This window comes from Cetorhinus maximus, chromosome 2, assembly GCF_964194155.1.
Source record: "Cetorhinus maximus chromosome 2, sCetMax3.hap1.1, whole genome shotgun sequence".
Classification (NCBI taxonomy): Eukaryota; Metazoa; Chordata; class Chondrichthyes; order Lamniformes; family Cetorhinidae; genus Cetorhinus; species Cetorhinus maximus.
The window spans coordinates 122337003-122355683 of NC_135880.1; the positions used below are offsets into that span (position 1 = coordinate 122337003).

Consider the following 18681-nt stretch of genomic DNA (forward strand, 5'->3'; position numbering starts at 1 on the left):
GGGTCGCAGTCCTCTGCTGATTACAGACAGCAGGCTTCCTCCTTTTCCCTCGGGTCTGCTGAGACGTCAGGAGGCTCTTAATGATCTCCCAGGCAGAGATTCTTTTTTTTCCCTCCCTCCTATGCACCTCTTGATGTACCCTATTTCTGGGAGCTGGTAGCTTAACCAATGTCAATCATCTATCTACACCCTTTAGACTAGGTCACGTACCCAAACTGTCTGGGTGGTTACCACACTCAATGGCTCACCACCCTGCTCAAGGTCAACATTTTAGTTTACATCATGATGAGAGTCATATTCTGGTCCTTTCTAAACAATAGGTAAGGGGGTACAGAGGATGCCATCTTAACAACTTGGGAATGGCAACATGAACTAAGTGACCTTGCCTGTTTCCACAGACTATTTAAAAATTGTTGTCTTTTTAGAAAGCTTTTTAGGGGGTGTTATATTATGGAGAAAATATCTGTTTATTCAAGAACCCTACTTCTTACAAGTTTAAATCTAACTTTCTATTTCAGGAAAGTTTTTTGTTGAGCAGTCAGTGGGATAAAGTTGAGGGAATTATCATTCTCTGCACATAAAGTTGGGGATTTGTATTTATTGCTGTAAAGTCATTGCACTGGACACTGGGTAAACAAGTGGAACCAAGAGCTTTCTTCAGATCACTCTGCTGATAAGAGCGCTCATAAAAGTGCAACAGCAAATAATGCCAGAGTAGGAAGAAATGCTAGAAAGACAGAATTAAAGGCTCTTTACCTGAATGCACACAGAATTTGGAACAAGATGGATGAATTAATAACGCAAATAGAAATAAATGAGTATGATATGATAGCCATTATAAAGACATTGTTGCAAAGTGACCACGACTGGGCTCTGAATATTCAAGGATATTTGGCATTTTAGGAGGACAGCAAGAACAAAAAAGGAGGTGGGGTGGCTCTGTTAATAAAGGATGAGATGAGTACAGTAGTGAGAAATTATCTTAGTTTGGGGAATCAAAATGTAGAATCAGTTTGGGTGGAGGTAGCAAATAGCAAAGAAAATAAGTCACTGGTGGAGTGGTTTATAGGCTCCCTGTATGACAGGGTATAAATCAAGAAATAATGGGACCTTGTAAGAAAGGTGCTGCAATAATCATGGGACATTTTAATCTTCATATGGATCAGACAAATCATGTTGGCAGAATTGCCAGGAAGATGAGTTCATAGAGTTTATTCAGGACAGTTTCTTACAACAATACATTCTGGAACCAACCACGGAGCAGACTATTTTTGGTCTGGTAATGTGTAATAAGACATTATTAATTAATTACCTCATAGTGAAGGATTCTCTAGGTAAGACTGATCATAACATGATAGAATTTCACATTCAGTTTGAGAGTGAGAAATGTGGGTGCATAACTCATGTCTCAAATTTAAATAAAGGCAATTACAAGGGTATGAAGGCAGAGTTAGTTAAAGTGGCTGTAAAACTAGTTTAAAAGATAAGACTCTAGGTAAGCAGTGGTAGACATTTAACTCTCAACAAATGTATATTCCATTGAGAAAAGAAGACTGTAAGAAAAAGATGCACCATTCTTGGCTAACTAAGGACGTTAAGGATGGTATCAAATTGAAAGAAAAGATGTACAATGCTGCAGAGACTAGGGGTAGGCCAGAAGATTGGGAAAGTTTTAGAAACCACCAAAGGATGACTAAAAGAATATCAAGTAGGGAAAAATTGGAGTATGAAAGAAAGCTCGTAAGAAATTTGAAAACTGACAGCAAAAGCTTCTATAAGGATATATATAAGGAAAAGAGCAGCTAAAGTAAATGTTGGTCCATTAGAGGGTGAGACAGGAGAATTAATAATGGGAAACTAGGAAATGGCAGCGACTATGAACAACTATTTCATATCTGTGTTCACAGTCGAAGACACAGAATGCTTCCCAAGAAGATTAGAAAATCAAGAGGCAAAAGGGAGGGAAGCAACTGAAAACAATCACGTTCACTAGGAAAGCTAATGAGACTAAAGGCTGACAAATCCGCTGGACCTGATGGCCTGGATCCTATGGTCTTAAAGGAAGTGGTTGCACCGATGTTGGATACAGTAGTTATAATCTCCCAAAATTCCCCATGTCCTAGAAAGGCCCCAGTAGATTCGAAAACCACTGTTCAAGAAAGGAGGGAGACAGAAAGCAGGAAACCATACACCAGTTAGCCTAACGTCAGTGTTTGGAAAAAATGCTAGAATCCATTATTAAGGAGGTAGTAGTAGGACATTTAGAAAATCATAATTTTATCAGGCAGAGTCAACATGGTTTTGTGAAAGGGAAATCATGTTTGGCAAATTTATTAGAGTTCTTTGAGGATTTAACAAATGGGGTGAATAAAGGGAAAAAAGTAAATATAATGTATTAGGATTTCCAAAAGGCATACAATAAGATGCCATATAAAAGGTTAATGTGCAAGATAAGAGCTCATGGTGTTGGCAGTGATATAATAATTAAATAGAGGATTGGCTAACCAACTGGAAACAGAGAGTCAGGGTAAATGGGCCATTTTCAGGTTGGCAAACTAATTAGCAGAGTGCCATAGGAGTTAGGGCCTCAACAATTTACAATCTGTATTAATGACTTGGATGAAGGACTGATTGTATTGTAGCCAAATCTTCTGATGATACAAAAATAGGTAGGAAAACAAGTTGTGAGGAGGGTGCAAAGAGTCTGAAAAGAAATTTAGATAAGTAAGTGTGCAAAAAATTGGCAGTTGGAGTATAATGTGGAAAAATGTGACGTTGTCTACTTTGACAGTAAGAATAGAAAAGTAGAATATTATTTAAATGGAGAGAGACTGCAGAATGCTGTGTGGCAGAGGGATTTGGATGTCCTTGTACATGAATCACAAAAAGTTAGCATGCAGGTACAGTGAGTAATTAGGAAGGCAAATGGAATATTGGCCTTTATTGCAAGGGGGGGTGGAACATATAAGTAGGGAAGTCTTGCTACAGCTGTACAGAGCATTGGTGAGACCGTACCTAGAGTACTGTGTGCAATTTTGGTCTCCTTACTTAAGAAGGGATATACTTGCATTGGAAGCAGTTCAGAGAAGGTTCATTAGGTTGATTCCTGGGGTGAAGGGTTATCTTATGAGGGAGGGTTAAGCCTCTACTCATTGGTTCAGAAGAGTGAGAGGTGACCTGATTGAAACGTACAAGCTTCTGAGGGGGCTTGACAGTTAGATGCTGGGAGGATGTTTCCTCTTATGGGGGAATCTGGAACTAGGGGGCACAGTTTAAAAATAAAAGGTCTCCCATTTAAGACAGAGATGAGGAGGAATTTCTTCTCTCAGAAAGTGGTTTGTCTTTGGAATTCTCTACAATGGAGAGCAGTAGACGCTGGGTCATTGAATATATCCAAGGCTGGATTACACAGAGTTTTGATTGACAAGGGAGCTAAGGGTCATGGGGGATAGACAGGAACTTGGAATTAAGCCCACAATCAGATCAGCCATGATCTATCGAATGATGGAGCAGGCTTGATGGGCCGACTCCTGCTTCTATTTCTTTGATGTTATAATGTTTTATCAACTACACAGAAATCAGATTAGATTAGCAAGGTGCAGCACAGATTCCAGAGAAGAACATGTCTGTGACTGATTCAGATGGATGCCCTTATCCTGACCTGTCATTCACTCATCTTGCCTTTGTGTTTGTGCAATCCAGTTAAACATCAAAAGTTTGACTTAGTTTACATTTGCTGACTTTGTTCTTACAAGGTGCCTGTTTCTTTAAATTATGAATTACATTTGTTTTGGTGTGGGTGTGTGTGAGGGTGTAACATTGAAGTGTCTGAGAAGAATGTAGGATGACGGTAGAATGACTTCAGTGTGTTATTAAAATATTTGTGTTTTTCACTTACCTATACTGAGATAATGAAAAATGTACACTAATGTGATAAATTACTCAACAAAATGTACACAGATGACGATATCTTAGATTTCTATGTCTTTAAAGCTGGGTTGGGAGAGTTGGGTTAAATTCCATTGAGCTGGTTTGTTGGCGCCTTGGTTAACAAGCTCATGTAACTTTGTGTTGTAGTATTTTAACAAAGTCATTAACCAGTGAACATAAACATATCAACCAGTTTGTTAAGGTAAAAGCCATAGCAGTGTCACATGAGCACAATAACTATTACACTGTCATACTCTGCAGAATTTCATATCTTATGGTGATCTATGTCACAAATCAACATCTACTCCACAATTTCATCAGAAGGTTGGCAGAAACCCTGCAGAAATGGCGTAAATGGTTATTTTCAGCTAACTACTGCATTTATTCAGGGGTTCTACTGCTCATCACTGGGAGGATGCCATAGAAATTCCAGGCATTGATGTTTAGTTAAGCAACTATGGCCTTAAATCTTACAGGGAGGCAGGAAGGTTGTAGGGGAAACTGAAAACAACTGAAGAACTATGCAAGGGCATGAGCAGAGATGTCCTACCAAACTTAACAGTGGCACCATCTTCTGGGTCTTTTTCCCACCTGGTATGCAGCCAAGCTGATCAGCGGCCAGGAAGGAAACCAGCAACAAGAGGCTGCAGCTGGGGACCTTTTGGGCCAATCCACAGCAGTTGAAAGGGGAAAGGTTGGACTCTGCAGCAGTCGGGGGAGCGAGAGCAAGAGAGAGGGTATTGGGCTGGAGATGGACAGGTCGATGATTAGGAGGGTGAAAGCTAAGGTTGCAATCAGAGGGGATGAGACTGAAGGCTTCCTTGAGGGACTGAGGGAGCATTCTCCACGATATGCCCCCAACCGTGATTTCACACTGGCTGGCCAATTAACGGTGGGGGCGGGAAGAGGGCGGGCGATGATGTCATTGCAGGTGCCAGCCTGTGCTGACTGAAAGCTCCCTGAAGGCAGAGAGCTGCCTCAGGCAGCTGCAGACCCGAAAACCATCAAATAAAGTTTCAAAAAGCGGTAAGAAAATGTCCAAGCATCAGAATCAGGCACCTGAAAATGTAGATGATAAAAATGCTGCCCACATTTTTATTTTCATTTTATTTCATAATGGAAACCTTATCCCACCCTTGGATGTGGTTTCATGAAAAATTTAAAGGCCGCCTGGCCGATTTGCCCATCCACCAACCATAAGGTTAGACAGACCACAAAAAATCGGAGTCGATTGCTCCGTTAATGGGCATAATTGCCCTCTTAATTGTCAGTGGGCGTGCTTCCGACTTTTGTCCATGCCTGCCAACCGACATATTGCGTGATCGCGGGATGACATTGGGAAGCATGCCCGACGTCATCTCGCGCGATTTCATGTCAAATCAGGTCAGGCGCACGCATGCCCAATCAACGTAAAATTTGGCACCATATTGCCTGATCTTGTACCATATAAATAAATCACATTCTGCCATTATGTCATATATTTTTCCATAGAATTGAACATTAAAATCAAGATGGGACAATTTAGGTATGAATAGTTTTATTTGAATAGTTCTATTTCACAAAGATGGGCAGCAATGCAAGGCAACCAATAGGATTAATTCCCGCACTTAAAGAGTTCTATTTCTTTGGCACAGGACAACCACCTGGATAAGTTCTTTGCTTTATGCCACACACTGGAAGGTCAGGTGACATTTCCATTTTGGATTCTAGACCAGAAGATAACAGAAAATGATCTGGAGCATGAGCTGAAGTTGAGTATAATCTCACTGCCTTCAGCTCGGCTTGAACCATTGGTATTGTTTCTACATCAGGTCATGGATAAGCTTTTTCAACTAACAGTACAACCTATTGTCGTCGCAGGCCAGACAGGTAAGTTTACAAGGGAAAACCCCTAAATATTATGATCATTTCTAATCTGATTGATTGACACTTTGCCTTGGGTTATAATGGCCCTGAGGTATAAAACTGAAGAAGAGTTAACACTCTGAAAGCAAACATTCTTATAGTTTTCTGCATTCTCGTCCTTGTTTTCAAATTCCTCCACTTCCTTGCACTTCCCTATTCTCCCGCAATTCTCCAGATCCATCTTTTGTGTCTCAGTCTGTAGGAAATGGAAAATTATTACGTTTACAATTGTCACATCTCATTGATTCAAACACTCCTGAATTGTTCATTTGCAGCCAATCTTGCCCAATTCACATTTGAGTCAGTTGTGTCAATAGTAAACAGCCTTCATAACAGCCCTGAACTCAGCAAGGATCAACATGGACGCAATTGCCTACTGATGTCTTATGTCCACTACGTTTTTCGCCTGCCAGATGCTCAGAAAGAGTTAGCAAAAGGAGGTAAGTGTTGGTTTATTCTCTCAATGTTAAAAGCTACAAGAATAGCACTCCATGACGCATCGTATCTGAGGACGATTTTCATCCCCCTGTCAGTCAGAATGGAAAAGATAATGGGGTGAAAGTGAAGGTGCCGCACTGAGCACTGCCAACATCTGGGTTACCACATTTTGGTGAGGGCCTTCAAATGGGTGGCCCGGGTTCCTGCCATGGGAGCACCACAATTAACTTATTTTTAATGCACTCCCTTGTACAATTGAAACAATGCTTCTTTTCGCATTGGAAGCTTAAAAGCTCAATCCATACTAAGAACTATTCACCGAAGGAAGCCATTCAGCCTATCAAGTCCATGCTGGCTCCTCAGAGCAATCCACTCAGTCCCATTCCCCCGCTTGATCCCCGTAACCCAACAAGTTTATTTCTTCCAAGCGTCCATCCAGTTTCCTTTTGAAATTATTGCTTGTTTCCGCTTCCGCCACACTTGTGGGCAGCAAGTTTCAGGTCATGACCATGCGCTGCGCACAAAAGCTCTTGCTCACATTCCCCCTGCACCTTTTGCCCAAACCCTTAAATCTGTGTCCCTGAGTCCTTGTGCCAGCAGATAATGGGAAGAGGTTTCCTTGTCTACCATACTTAAACCTAACATAATGGACTGCATTTCACGTGCCCCTGTTGGATGTTATTTTGGCGGAGGAGAGGGGGTGGCACGTAAAGTAGGGTGGGTGCCCACCCCACCACCTTCCTGCCCACCCCTGAGCTCACGTCCATAATACATGGGTGGGGTGGGGTGTGGGGAAGGGCGCCAGAATCGGCAACCCGCCCATCATATTCAAATAAATAATTAGGAGTCAATTGGGTTTGCTAACTGGAAAGGAAGGGGGAGGTACTATCTTCAGCAAGGTGGGGCGGGTGCAGGGGGGCTCTTTGTGCATTGGGGGGCAGTCCCCTAAGATAGTATCCCACCCCCCTTTCTTCCTACCCACCTGGTCTAATAAACGCACCACTCCCAGTCCCCACCCTGCTCCCTAAATTGTCCAAACCCACCCCATCCAAGACCCCGGACTTACCTGGCTCGGGGAGCTATTGGACTGCCTTCTTGTTCCTGGTTGCAGTCCCGGCAGTGCCCACTAGTGTGCTCTTGGTGCTGCCAGGACTGCTAGAGCTGCCGGCCAATCCGATTGGCCAGCAGCTCCCAAGGGCAAGACTTCCCCTCCATGGAAGGGTGGAAGTCCCACACTGTCTCATGTTATGGGTTTGCGCGAAGTGCCTCGGCTCCACACCAATTTTGCTTTCAGGGGTGGGGAAGGGGGTGGTGATTGATCTGCCACTCCATAATATCCTGCCCAATCTTGTATGCCTCTATCAAATCTCTCCTCAATCTTCTTTGCTGTAAGGAGAACAACCTGACCATATACCTAAAACCTCCCAACCTTGAAACCGCTGCACCCTTTCAAGGGCCTTCACATCTTTCCTAAAGTGTGGTGATCCAAACTGGATGCAATATTCTAGTTGGAGCCTAACCAGAACTTTATAAAGATTCAGCATAACATCTCTGCTTTAATCTCTGTTACTTCCCTGTTACTTCGTCAAAAAATTCAATTAGATTAGTTGTACCACTAGTTACATTTTATTCCTTACAATTAAAATTAATTTATGAAAAAGTTGCTGATAGTTTGTTAAAACGATTTGGTGGCCAACCTTGCATATAAACAACAGAAACCTGAAACCCTCAATGACTCATAGGCAGTGTCTATATCACACCCGTACACTATGATCACATCAAAGAATTATGTAGAATTGAAGAAATTTGTGGCACTAAAGAAGGCCACTCAACCCATCTTGCCTTTGTCAACTGAAAAAGATCTAGCTAGCCTAATTCTCTTTCCAGCTTGGTCCATAGCCCTGTAGGTTACAGCAATTCAAATACATATCCAAATGCTTTTTCAATGGGATAAGCGTTTCTGCCTCTAATGCACTTTCAGGCAATGAGTACTTTTCATTTCATCAGTACCTCCTAACACATCACATATCTCAGCTAATCTTCCATCAACAAGTAACATCAGAAACATTAGATGAAATTTAGTGGAGCCTGCTTGAGGGGGCAAGATGGTGGGCAGGCCCAGAGAATTATGCAGGAAGCTGTGCATCTGACTCCCTTTGGCAGGAAAGCTGTCACACATTAAATAAGCTGCAAGAAGGGGCCGATGAAGGAAATTCTGCCACTAGCGGCGGGAAGGCAAATTGGCTCATTAATGAGTCACTTAAATGCATTATCTCTGTGCCCACCAGGATTTAATGGTGGCTCAGGGATTAAACAAGAACCGCACAGGTTTTCAGTGTCTTCAAAACACTGCCCAGCAAACCCTGTTAGTGTTGCCAGGGAGTCCTCTGTTCATAGGAACTCAGTGCCCAATCAAGGGACCCAGCACTGTGGGAAGTGGGGTGCCCACTGAAAGCCACCCCTGCCCTTGCATCCAACCTCTTTCCTTCCCCCCTCACTGGCGACCCCCTCCTTGCAACCCCATCCGACCCCACTTACCTCTCTCCAGGCTTCCAATGACAATCCCTGGTGAAGGCTCCAGTGGGTGGCGCTGCAGGTACTCAGGACTCTCTGGTCTCTGATTGGCCGACAGCTCTTGGGGTGGGATTTCCACCCTACTTGGGGCGGGATTTCCACCCTACTTGGGGCATAATCCAAGAGGAGGCCCGATGCTGTCCAGGTTAGTACCTGACAACCTAATAATTGCTTCTGACCTCCCACTGGTTCTCCTGGGTGGGACTCTCGTCGCCAACTCTAAATTCTATCCATTATATGCGAATGTTAATATGGACTCTAAGATTGACTTGAGCATTCCTGGGAAGTTTGAATATTGAAGCCGAGAAATTTGACGTATACATAAAACAGGCGCAAACTGGGCGGACCCATGGCTCCGGGCACTGGTTCACGCTGGCCTGAGGCCCAAGCCTGATTTAATGCGAGGCCACATTTAAATGCCACTGTTGAACTGTCGGCTGGAGATGTGCTCTACGTAGCAATTTGCCAATCAGGGACAGTGCAAAACAGCCAGTTTTAGTGCAGGGCAGGGTTTGGGAGCTGGGGTGAGGGAAGAGATGATCCTGGGGGAGACCTCAAATATGCTAGTAGCAGGCCTGAGCTTGTTTTGGCCCTGAAGAAGCACTCCTTCTTCAGGGCCAAACTTAAGAAACTTAACACCTGTTTCAAATAAGTATCCTGGATGAGTTAAAGTCACCCAAGTTGACGTGGCAAAATCCTGCACAGTTTAGGCAAGGCAGATTACATTGCAAAATTTGGAGGTTCAGAATCAATTTTACACTATAAGTACTGAGTTGAATTTCTCCTGCTGCGATTTCCTGCTGCTGTTTACCAGCCAATAGTTCCTACTGGAAAGTGCTTACATCTGCGGGTCAAATGAGAATGGAGTTGAACTTTGTAATAACACTCCTGGTTGAATATCCAGCCATCATGTCCTGTTTAGGCCCAATCAGGAAGCTTTTTTTTAAATTCATTCATGGGATGTGGGCTCCGCTGGCTGGGCCAGCATTTATTGCCCATCCTTAGTTGCCCTTGAGAAGGTGGCGATGAGCTGCCTTCTTGAACCACTGCAGTCCATTTGGTGTAGGTACACCCACAGTGCTGTTAGGGAGGGAGTTCCAGGATTTTGACCCAGCGACATTAAAGGAACGGCGATATATTTCCAAGTCCGGATGGTGAGTGACTTGGAGGTGAACTCCCAGGTAGTGGTGTTCCCATCTATCTGCTGCCCTTGTCCTTCTAGGTGGTAATGGATAAGGTAACAAAGGATAGCTGGCACCCTTGCAGTAGTCAACATCTTTGGGGTAGTAAGGCGGGGGAAATTAGAGTGAAATAAAATCTTTCATCAGCAAATGGTTCTAGGTCGGTGACGTCTAAATAGCACATGTGTAAAATTATACAAATACCACAAAAGTAACCAGTAAATAATTACTGGTCTCACTGGTATAACACCCATTTTAATAAAGTGCATAATTTATCTGCCCTTTTGAAATGAACAGGATTAACATTATTTGTTAACAATACATTTAATTATCATTCGGTTGTCTGATACAGTGAAGTTTTGGTGTGACAACTACATTTCATGGAAGCAACTGACAGTTTAATTCTATTAAATATAGTAATGGTAACAATTCTAAACCGCACAGTCTGAATAGCTGGGTTTTGCCATTAGGGGATGCTCAAGTTCATCAATTCACACTGACCTGTAACGTATTGTGATTCAGGGGGAAAACTCTGCAGGGCCAGTTTGGAGGGAAGGAGATTAATAGTCGTGGAGGCTGCCAAATTTTTGGAAACACTTTTGTCTTTGCCTTTGGTTTGTCTGAAACAGTAGAAGATTTGTACAAAGGCATCATCAGTTTATTCCCTTCTTTACCACTACTGCAAGAAAAGGCTGACAAATAGATTTGAAACAATAGATTTTCATTTATAATCCTTGTTTCACTTCTTAAAAACTGACACTTGTTAGCAGATATTTGGAAGTTAGCATTCTGTCCTTTCCCCAGTGTTTTGTTTTCATTGTCAGCAGCTCACAGTTAACAAAGCAACATGTAAGAGCTCTGCTTCTGACTGGCAGTGTATGTATGTGAAAATGCCAACTGGTACTGAGAGAAATATTATGTTTGGCCAATTTGGCACCGTAACAATACTCTATAAAAAGTCTGTCCATTAAATTTAACAAAGGTGTGCTTATTTTATATTTCAATCCCCACAGGTTCAGACATGGTTTTTTTTTTGTGTGTGTGTGTCTGGACCAAGCATGGTTTTGTTCTTTGTTATTCACCCAGGTATGATTGAACGGTACGTGATGTTTATGCTGACACAGACTGTTTTCTTTAGTTCCAGCAGCAGCTCCTATTTGCCCAGAGAGTCGTTTTTATACTGTGGGGCGTTCCAGTGCTGCCCATGTGGGATCCAGATTGTTGCAGTCCCGTATCCTGAGCAGCAGCAATCCTGATATTGCAGGCACCCAGGCTTTAGCAGATGAAGAAGTTAAAAATCTTACGTCTTCAAAGGTATAGTGCTAAAATTAGGAGAACCACATTTTAACTAACTTTTTTTAGAAATCATTTTTTTTAAAAAGACTTGAGGGAGTGGAGACCAACTAATCCCATTGCTGTGTAATCCAGACTTTTGAATCATCTCAGTATGCAGATCTATCCCAATCTGAGCACTCACTTCTGGTATCTTCATCACCTTACAATTTAAAGTACATTTCAATTTCAATGCTTCTACTGTTGAAAACTGATGGTGCTTTAATAATAGCTGGAAAATATAACATTGGTATTCATTGCCACCTTTTTGGGTGTAAAGTATACCAATTTAGCACTGAGACAGCCTGCACACAATCTGTACAGATATTGGTCCCTCTGCTAAACTTGAGACTGCCATTTTTTGGTATCCCTCTTAAAGATGTTCATGAAGGGCAGAACATCCTTTAGAAGGCCTCCCTCTACACAATCTGTTCCTGGTGAGCAGGGCAGATATTGGGCTTACCCAATTCAGTGATGCTTGTGGCCATCAACTACAGGTATTTTTTTTATATGAAAGCAATCCTGTGGAACAAGGAAGAGCAGGTCTTCCCCTTAACTCAACAGTCCTGTTCCTGGTGATCAGCTTTCCCATTGCTCAAGTCAACTCTCCGTAGGAACATAGAAACAGGAATAGGCCATTTAGCCCCTCAAGCATGTTCCACCATTCAAAGAGATCATGGCTCATCTGCAACCCAACTCCATATATCTGCCTTTGCTCCACATCCCTTTGGTTAACAAATATCAATATATCTCTGGTTCAAAATTGCCTATTGATCTGGCATCAATTGCTTTTTGCAGAAGAGATTTCTCACCCCCCCCCCCCCCACCCCCGTTGGGCCGAATCTTGTGGAGGAGATGGGAGTCTCGGTCATCGGCTGGAGAGCCAGCGAGAACCCCGCACAGCCTCCTTTTTGGAAGATCCGCTGCATATTGCTCCACTCAAGCACCTGACAGGCCAGTGGTGGGCCTTTCCTCAGAGAGGCCAGATGCTCCATTGAACGGCAGCATCACCAGGGAGGCGGTGGTTGCTGCCGACATGACACCCACCTGAGGCCTAGGATCAATGCTGGGACCCTTGAACATGTACTGAGTGCCTTTGAATATGGCAGCCCCCTAGGAGCCCGCAAGCAACTCACCTGTTTACTTGACATGCTCCCTGTATGACGAGACCCCACCCGTCACTTGGTTTACACCAGTGGCGGCGGGAGGAGGTCCTTAAGTGGGCATTAATTGCTCTTCAGATTTTTCTTATTGTTTTCTTATGTCTCTGAAATGTCTTGAGATGTTTTTCCACATGTAAGGTGCTTTATAAATACAAGCTGTAGTTGATATCATGAAAATCCTATGCCTGGAATTATTAATTCTGATGTTTAAAGAGTTCTAGATGTTCATGATAGCTCCAGGTATGGATAAATGTGCAGGGCTATGGTAAGAAGACAGTGGAGTGCTACTAGGTGAATTCCTCCTTCAAAGAGCCAGCACAGACACGACCAGCTGATTGACCTCCTTCAGTGCTGTCACTACTCTATGATTCTATGTAACCTTTTCCCTGTCTGTGCAATTACTTTGTCCTGGACCTTTTACCCCAGGGAATGGATCGAAGTGGTGCCCGGATGTCTTCCTATGTCGAAGTCAGCAGCTACTTCCACAACACTGGTTCAGTTGGACGATCATCAACCAGAAAGGTAGACTGCCACATAGCACAAGGAGATGTTTGTTACACCTGGCAGCACAGCACTTTAAAACCAAATGCAAATAATTGTTCCATGTATGCCTTGCTGCAGCTTTGGTTACTGAATGAACAATGTATAATGTCAACTCATTCTACACTTTGAGACTTCTATGAATATTATAACTTTTTGATGAGGTCTTTCATAGCTTTTTGTGTTAGGATTCTTGGCACAAAAAGCGTGTCAGCAAAGATTACTGATGCACAAATAGGTTACATTTTCCAGCAATATTAAACAACTCATTTTTATTTATTGATCATGCATATATAAACAAAAGCAGTTTCAATCCCGAAAGAAAATGAACAAGAGAAATGTTTTAAAAATCATGATATGATAGTTCCAAATAACATCAAAGATAAATAATAATGTTAGTTATGTATTTGTTATTCAGCTAATTTATGACAGAAGTACTCTTAAATATCACTGCCACTTTGATTCAAGAACTTGGTTTCTACAGGATAATCTGTTTAAATTATTGGATAAAACTGTACATGTTTGATTCATTATCATTTTAATTTAAATATATGTGCGAGTACAAATATTATTTTCATCCCTCATTTCATCCTAGTACTATGCTTCAACTACCACCAATTACATAAATTAGAGGAACTTGAATACTGTCCTGAGGCAGTCAGTGGAGGACAGGAGCATCCAGGCAACAATTTGCCTGCTGGGCCTACATTCCATTTCATGTGAATGTGCCTGGCTCCAACTTGACACTTCCACATAGCCATGTAGCTGAGATTGACAATGCAGCATTGTGGGCAGTGCATACACTGTGACCATTGAAGGCACTAACTCAAGTGCCACTGCATATTTTCTTCAACATGCAGAGCCAACATCCCATCCTTTGTAATAATTTCTCTACTGAATTGTTTCGGTCTCAACAAAAACTCAGGATAGGAACAATTTTTCGGTTATTACTTGTCATCAGACCTTAACTGAACCTTCTCTCACAAAATAGTCAACATGTAATAGACTTTAATCTTTTTTTGGGGATTATTTATATTTAACAAAAGTCTTCCCATGGTGCATAACCTTTTCTTTTCCATGTGAAGTAAATATTGACTGCACTAAATAGATTTATTTTGCTTTTAACTGTGCTAATTACATCACACTTCTTTAGAACTTTGACAGGTCCGTCTACTTATCCTTAGAGTACTGATAGTTACATTGAAGTACGTACTGCTGTATGCTGTTCATTCAGTATCAGCGTAGTTTACAGAGTTGAAAGGATGAAATAGAGTTATGAACCTAAATAGACCAATGAAACATCCCTAAACTCAGGATATTGGGGTGCGAATGAAAAGCATTGTAGCGCACACTTAATATATAATTGTTTAATATCAAAAAATAATGGGGTTTGCAAAAAAGCTACTGCATTAATTGTGGGTGACTTTAATCTTCACATCAATTCAACAAATCAAATTGGCAAAGGTAACCCAAGGATGAATTGGTAGTATTCAGAGTACAATATATTTGGAACATACCAGGGACCAGGCTATTTTGGACTTGGTAATGTGTAATGAGACCGGATTAATTAAAGATCTCATAGTAAAGGATCCTCTAGGCAAGAGTGACCTTATGATGGAATTTCATATTAATTTTGAGAGTTAGAAATGTGGTTCCATAACTAGTGCCTTAAACTTAAATAAAGGCAGGTACAAGGGTATGAAGAAAAAGTTCACGAAAGTGGACCAGGTAACTAGGTTAAAAATTAAGACAGTAGAAACATGGCATTCATTCAAGCAGATATTTCATAACTCTCAAAAAAGACATATTCCATTGAGGAAGAAAGACTCTACCAAAAGGATGCACTCTCTGTGGCTGACCAAGAAAGTTAAGGGTGGTATCAAATTGAAAGAAAAGATATACAATGCTGCAAAGAGTACTGGCAGGCCAAAAGATTGGTTAAGTTTTAGAAACCAGCAAAGGATGGCTGTAAAAGTAATTAAGAGGGAGAAATTGAAGTGTGAGGGAAAACTAGCAAGAAACATAAAACAGACAGTAAAAGCTTCTGTAAGTATATAAAAAGAGAAAGAGTTGCTAAAGTAAGCATTGGTCCCTTAGAGTGTAAGGATTAATAATGGGAGAAACGGAAATGGCAGAGGCTTTGAACAAGTTTGTACCCTTTACCTTAGAAGACACAGAATGCTTTCCAAGAATAGTAGAAAATAAAGAGGCAAAAGGGAGGGAGGAACTTAAATCATTATCACTAGAGAAAAGGTAATGGGAAAACTAATGGAAGTTAAGGCTGACAAGTCCCCTGGACCTGATGGCCTGCATGTTAGGGTCTTAAAATAAGTGACTGCAGAGATAGTGGATACATTGGTTGTAATCTTCCAAAGTTGCCTATATTCTGGAAAGGTCACAACAGATTGGAAAACCGCAAATGTGACACCTCTGTTCAAGAAAAGAGGGAGACAGAAGACGGAAACTGTAGGACAGTTAGTCTAACATCTGTCATTGGGAGAATGCTAAAATCCATTATTAAAGAGGTAGTAGCAAGACATCTAGAAAATCATAATACTATCAGGCAGAGTCTACATGGTTTTATGAAAGGGAAGCCGTATTTGACAATTGTTTTTTAAGAGTTCTTTGAGAATGTAATAAGCAGGTGGAAGAAAGGGGGCCAGTCGATGTACTTGAATTTTTACAAGGTATTCAATAAGGTGCCACATAAATGATTAATACGCAAGATAAGAACTTATGGTGTTCGGGGTGATATATTAGCATGGATAGAGGACTGGCTAACTAACAGGAAATGGATATTCAAGATAAATGGGTCATTTTCAGGATGGCAAACTGTAACTAGTGGAGTGCCCCAGGGATTAGTACTTCGGCCTCAACCATTTATGATCTATGCTAATGAGTTGAATGAAGGGACCAATTGTATAGTAGCTAAATATCCTGACAATACATACGAACATACAAACTAAGAGTAGGCCACTCAGCCCTTCAAGCCTGCTCCGCCATTCAGTAAGATCACGGTTGATCTGATTGTAACCTCCCACCTACCCTAGATAACCTTTCACCCCCTTGTTAATCAAGAATCTATATAGCTCTACCTTGCAAATATTCAAAGACCCTGATTCCATAGCCCTTTGAGGAAGAGAGTTCCAAAGACTCACGACCCTCTGAGAGAAAAAAATTCCCCTCATCTCTGTCTTAAATAAGCGACCCCTTATTTTTAAACCATGATGCCTAGTTCTATACTCTCCCACAAGAGGAAACAAGCTCTCCACATCCACTCTGTCAAGACACTTCAGGCTCTTAAAAGTTTCGATCAAGTCATCTCTTACTCCTCAAAAATCCAGTGGATACAGCTTAACCTGTCCGACCTTTCCCCATAAGACAACCCGCCTATTCCTGGTATTAGCCTAGTAAACATTGATACAAAGATAGGTAGGAAAGTAAGTTGTGAGGAGGATACAAGGAATCTGCAAAGGGATATAAATAAGTTAAGTGAGTGGGCAAAAATTTGGCAGATGGAGTATTATGTGGGAAAATGTGAGGTTGTCCACTTTGGCAGGAAGAATAGAGAAGCAGAATATTATTGAAATGAAGAGAGACTGCAGAATGCTGTGGTACATAGGGATCTGAGTGTCCTTGCACATGAATCACAAAATGTCAGCATGCAGGTACAGCAAGTAATTAGGAAGGCAAATGGAACATTGGTCTTTATAGCAAGGGAGTTGGAGTTTAGAAGTAGGGAAGTACTGCTACAACTGCACAGGGCTCACAACATTTAAAGAGTGTTTAGATGAGCACTTGAAACGACATAGCATACAGGGCTATGGGCCAAGTGCTGGAAAATGGGATTAGAATAGATAGGTACTTGATGGCCAGCATGGACATGATGGGCTGAAGGGCCTGTTTCTGTGCTGTATGACTCTATGACTTTGGTGAGACTGCATTTAGAGTACTGTGTACAGTTTTTGTTTCCATACTTAAGGAGGGACATACTTGCATTGGAAGCAGTTCAGAGAATGTTCACTAGGTTGATTCCTGGGATGAAGGAGTATGGGGAAAGGTTGAGCAGGTCATGTCTATACACTATGGAGTTTAGAAGAATGAGATGTGATCTTATTAAAATATAAAAGATTCTGAGGGGTCTTGACAGGGTAAATGTTCAGGAGGTATTACCCCTTTTGGGAGAATCAATAAATAGAGGGCACAGTTTAAAATTATGGGATCTTCCATTTAAGATGGCAATAAGGAGGAATTCTTTCTCTCAGAAGGCTGTTAATCTTTGGAATTATCTTGCACAGAGACCAGTGGAGGGTGAGCGATTGAATATATTCAAGGCTGAGTTAGACAGATTTTTGATCTACAAGGTAGTCAAAGGTTATGGGGGTGCAGGCAGGAAAGTGGAATTAAGGCCACAATCAGACCAGCCATGATCTTAAGAAATTGGAGCCAGAGTAGGCCATTAGGCCCCTAAAACCTGCTCCACCATTCAATATGTTCTTATCATTTTATTCCATCATCCACGTCCTAATATGGTATTATACATAAAAAGTTTTCCTGTAAATTTGTACTGCTTTTTTCATCTTGATTGCCACCTTCCAATGCCCTTTGTCACAAAATCATTCTGATAACATGTGCAGCAGGCTTCATGAATAGAGACAAATGTAAAAAAATGGCTTATATTAAAACAGAAAATGTTGGAAATACTCAGCAGATCAAGCAGTTTCTGTGGAGAAAGAAACAGAGTTAACGCTTCAGGTTGATGAGCTTTCACCAATACTGGAATCAGTTAGAGAGTATTAGGTTCTAAGCAAGTACAGAGGCAGGGAAATGGGGAGGGAGAAAGAACAACAGGGAAGCTCTGTGATAGGGTGGGAGGCAGGAGATAAAGGCAAAATACTGCAGATGCTGGAAATCTGAAACAAAAACAAAAAGCTGGAAAAACTCAGCAGGTCTGACAGCATCTGTGGAGAGAAAGACAGAGTTAATGTTTCAAGTCCGTTCTGAAGAAGAGTCCTATGGACTCCAAACGTTAACTCTGTCTTTGTCTCCACAGGTGCTGTCAGACCTGCTAAGTTTTTCCAGCACTTTTTGTTTTTGTATGGAAGGCAGGAGAGATTGAATGACGAAAGGGATGATGAGGCAAGACAAAAGAGGGTGGTAATGGGACTAGGTAGTGGTAGATGTATGTTGTATGGCTTGTTGTTTGAAATTATTATAGGTCTGGGATGAATGACAAATGTATTTCCCCATTAGTTTTAGGGTTATTGTGACACTTGAGCATGTTCCATCCCGAAAACAGTTCTGGAAAATTTCTATGGTTCAGTCCCAATCAACAATTTTCCACTTTAATAATGATGTGGTGATATTTGATGAATTTGCCATTAGGCTCTTTTCCCAGTATTCAAAGGGCACAGGCTTGATTGCTCCTTATACCCATAATATAACAGAAAATGAGAAAGTGCATTTTAATAATATTTGCTGTCTAATAACTTCACGCCCTATCGAGTGAATGGACTAGTATGCTACAGTCCTATCTTAATACATGTATTAAAATCACTAATTCAGAATTAACTGGTGTTTACCCTCCTTTGCCTCCTTTGTTGTTTGTGTGGCAGTCT

General features: G+C 41.6%; 1 protein-coding gene across 6 annotated transcripts in view; it reads left to right on the plus strand.

Moving 5' to 3' along the window:
• The window catches only part of dock8 (dedicator of cytokinesis 8), a 320640-nt gene that overhangs the window by 224213 nt on the left and 77746 nt on the right, over positions 1–18681 (plus strand). For 4 of the 6 annotated variants that reach the window (XM_078569065.1, XM_078569074.1, XM_078569098.1 and 1 more), the window contains 4 exons: positions 5565–5799; positions 6111–6275; positions 11167–11342; positions 12950–13045. In XM_078569065.1, coding sequence (XP_078425191.1) covers positions 5565–5799; positions 6111–6275; positions 11167–11342; positions 12950–13045 — 672 coding nt within the window. The remainder of the gene's footprint in view (positions 1–5564; positions 5800–6110; positions 6276–11166; positions 11343–12949; positions 13046–18681) is intronic. The other 2 variants (XM_078569081.1, XM_078569106.1) reach the window with 1 other exon arrangement.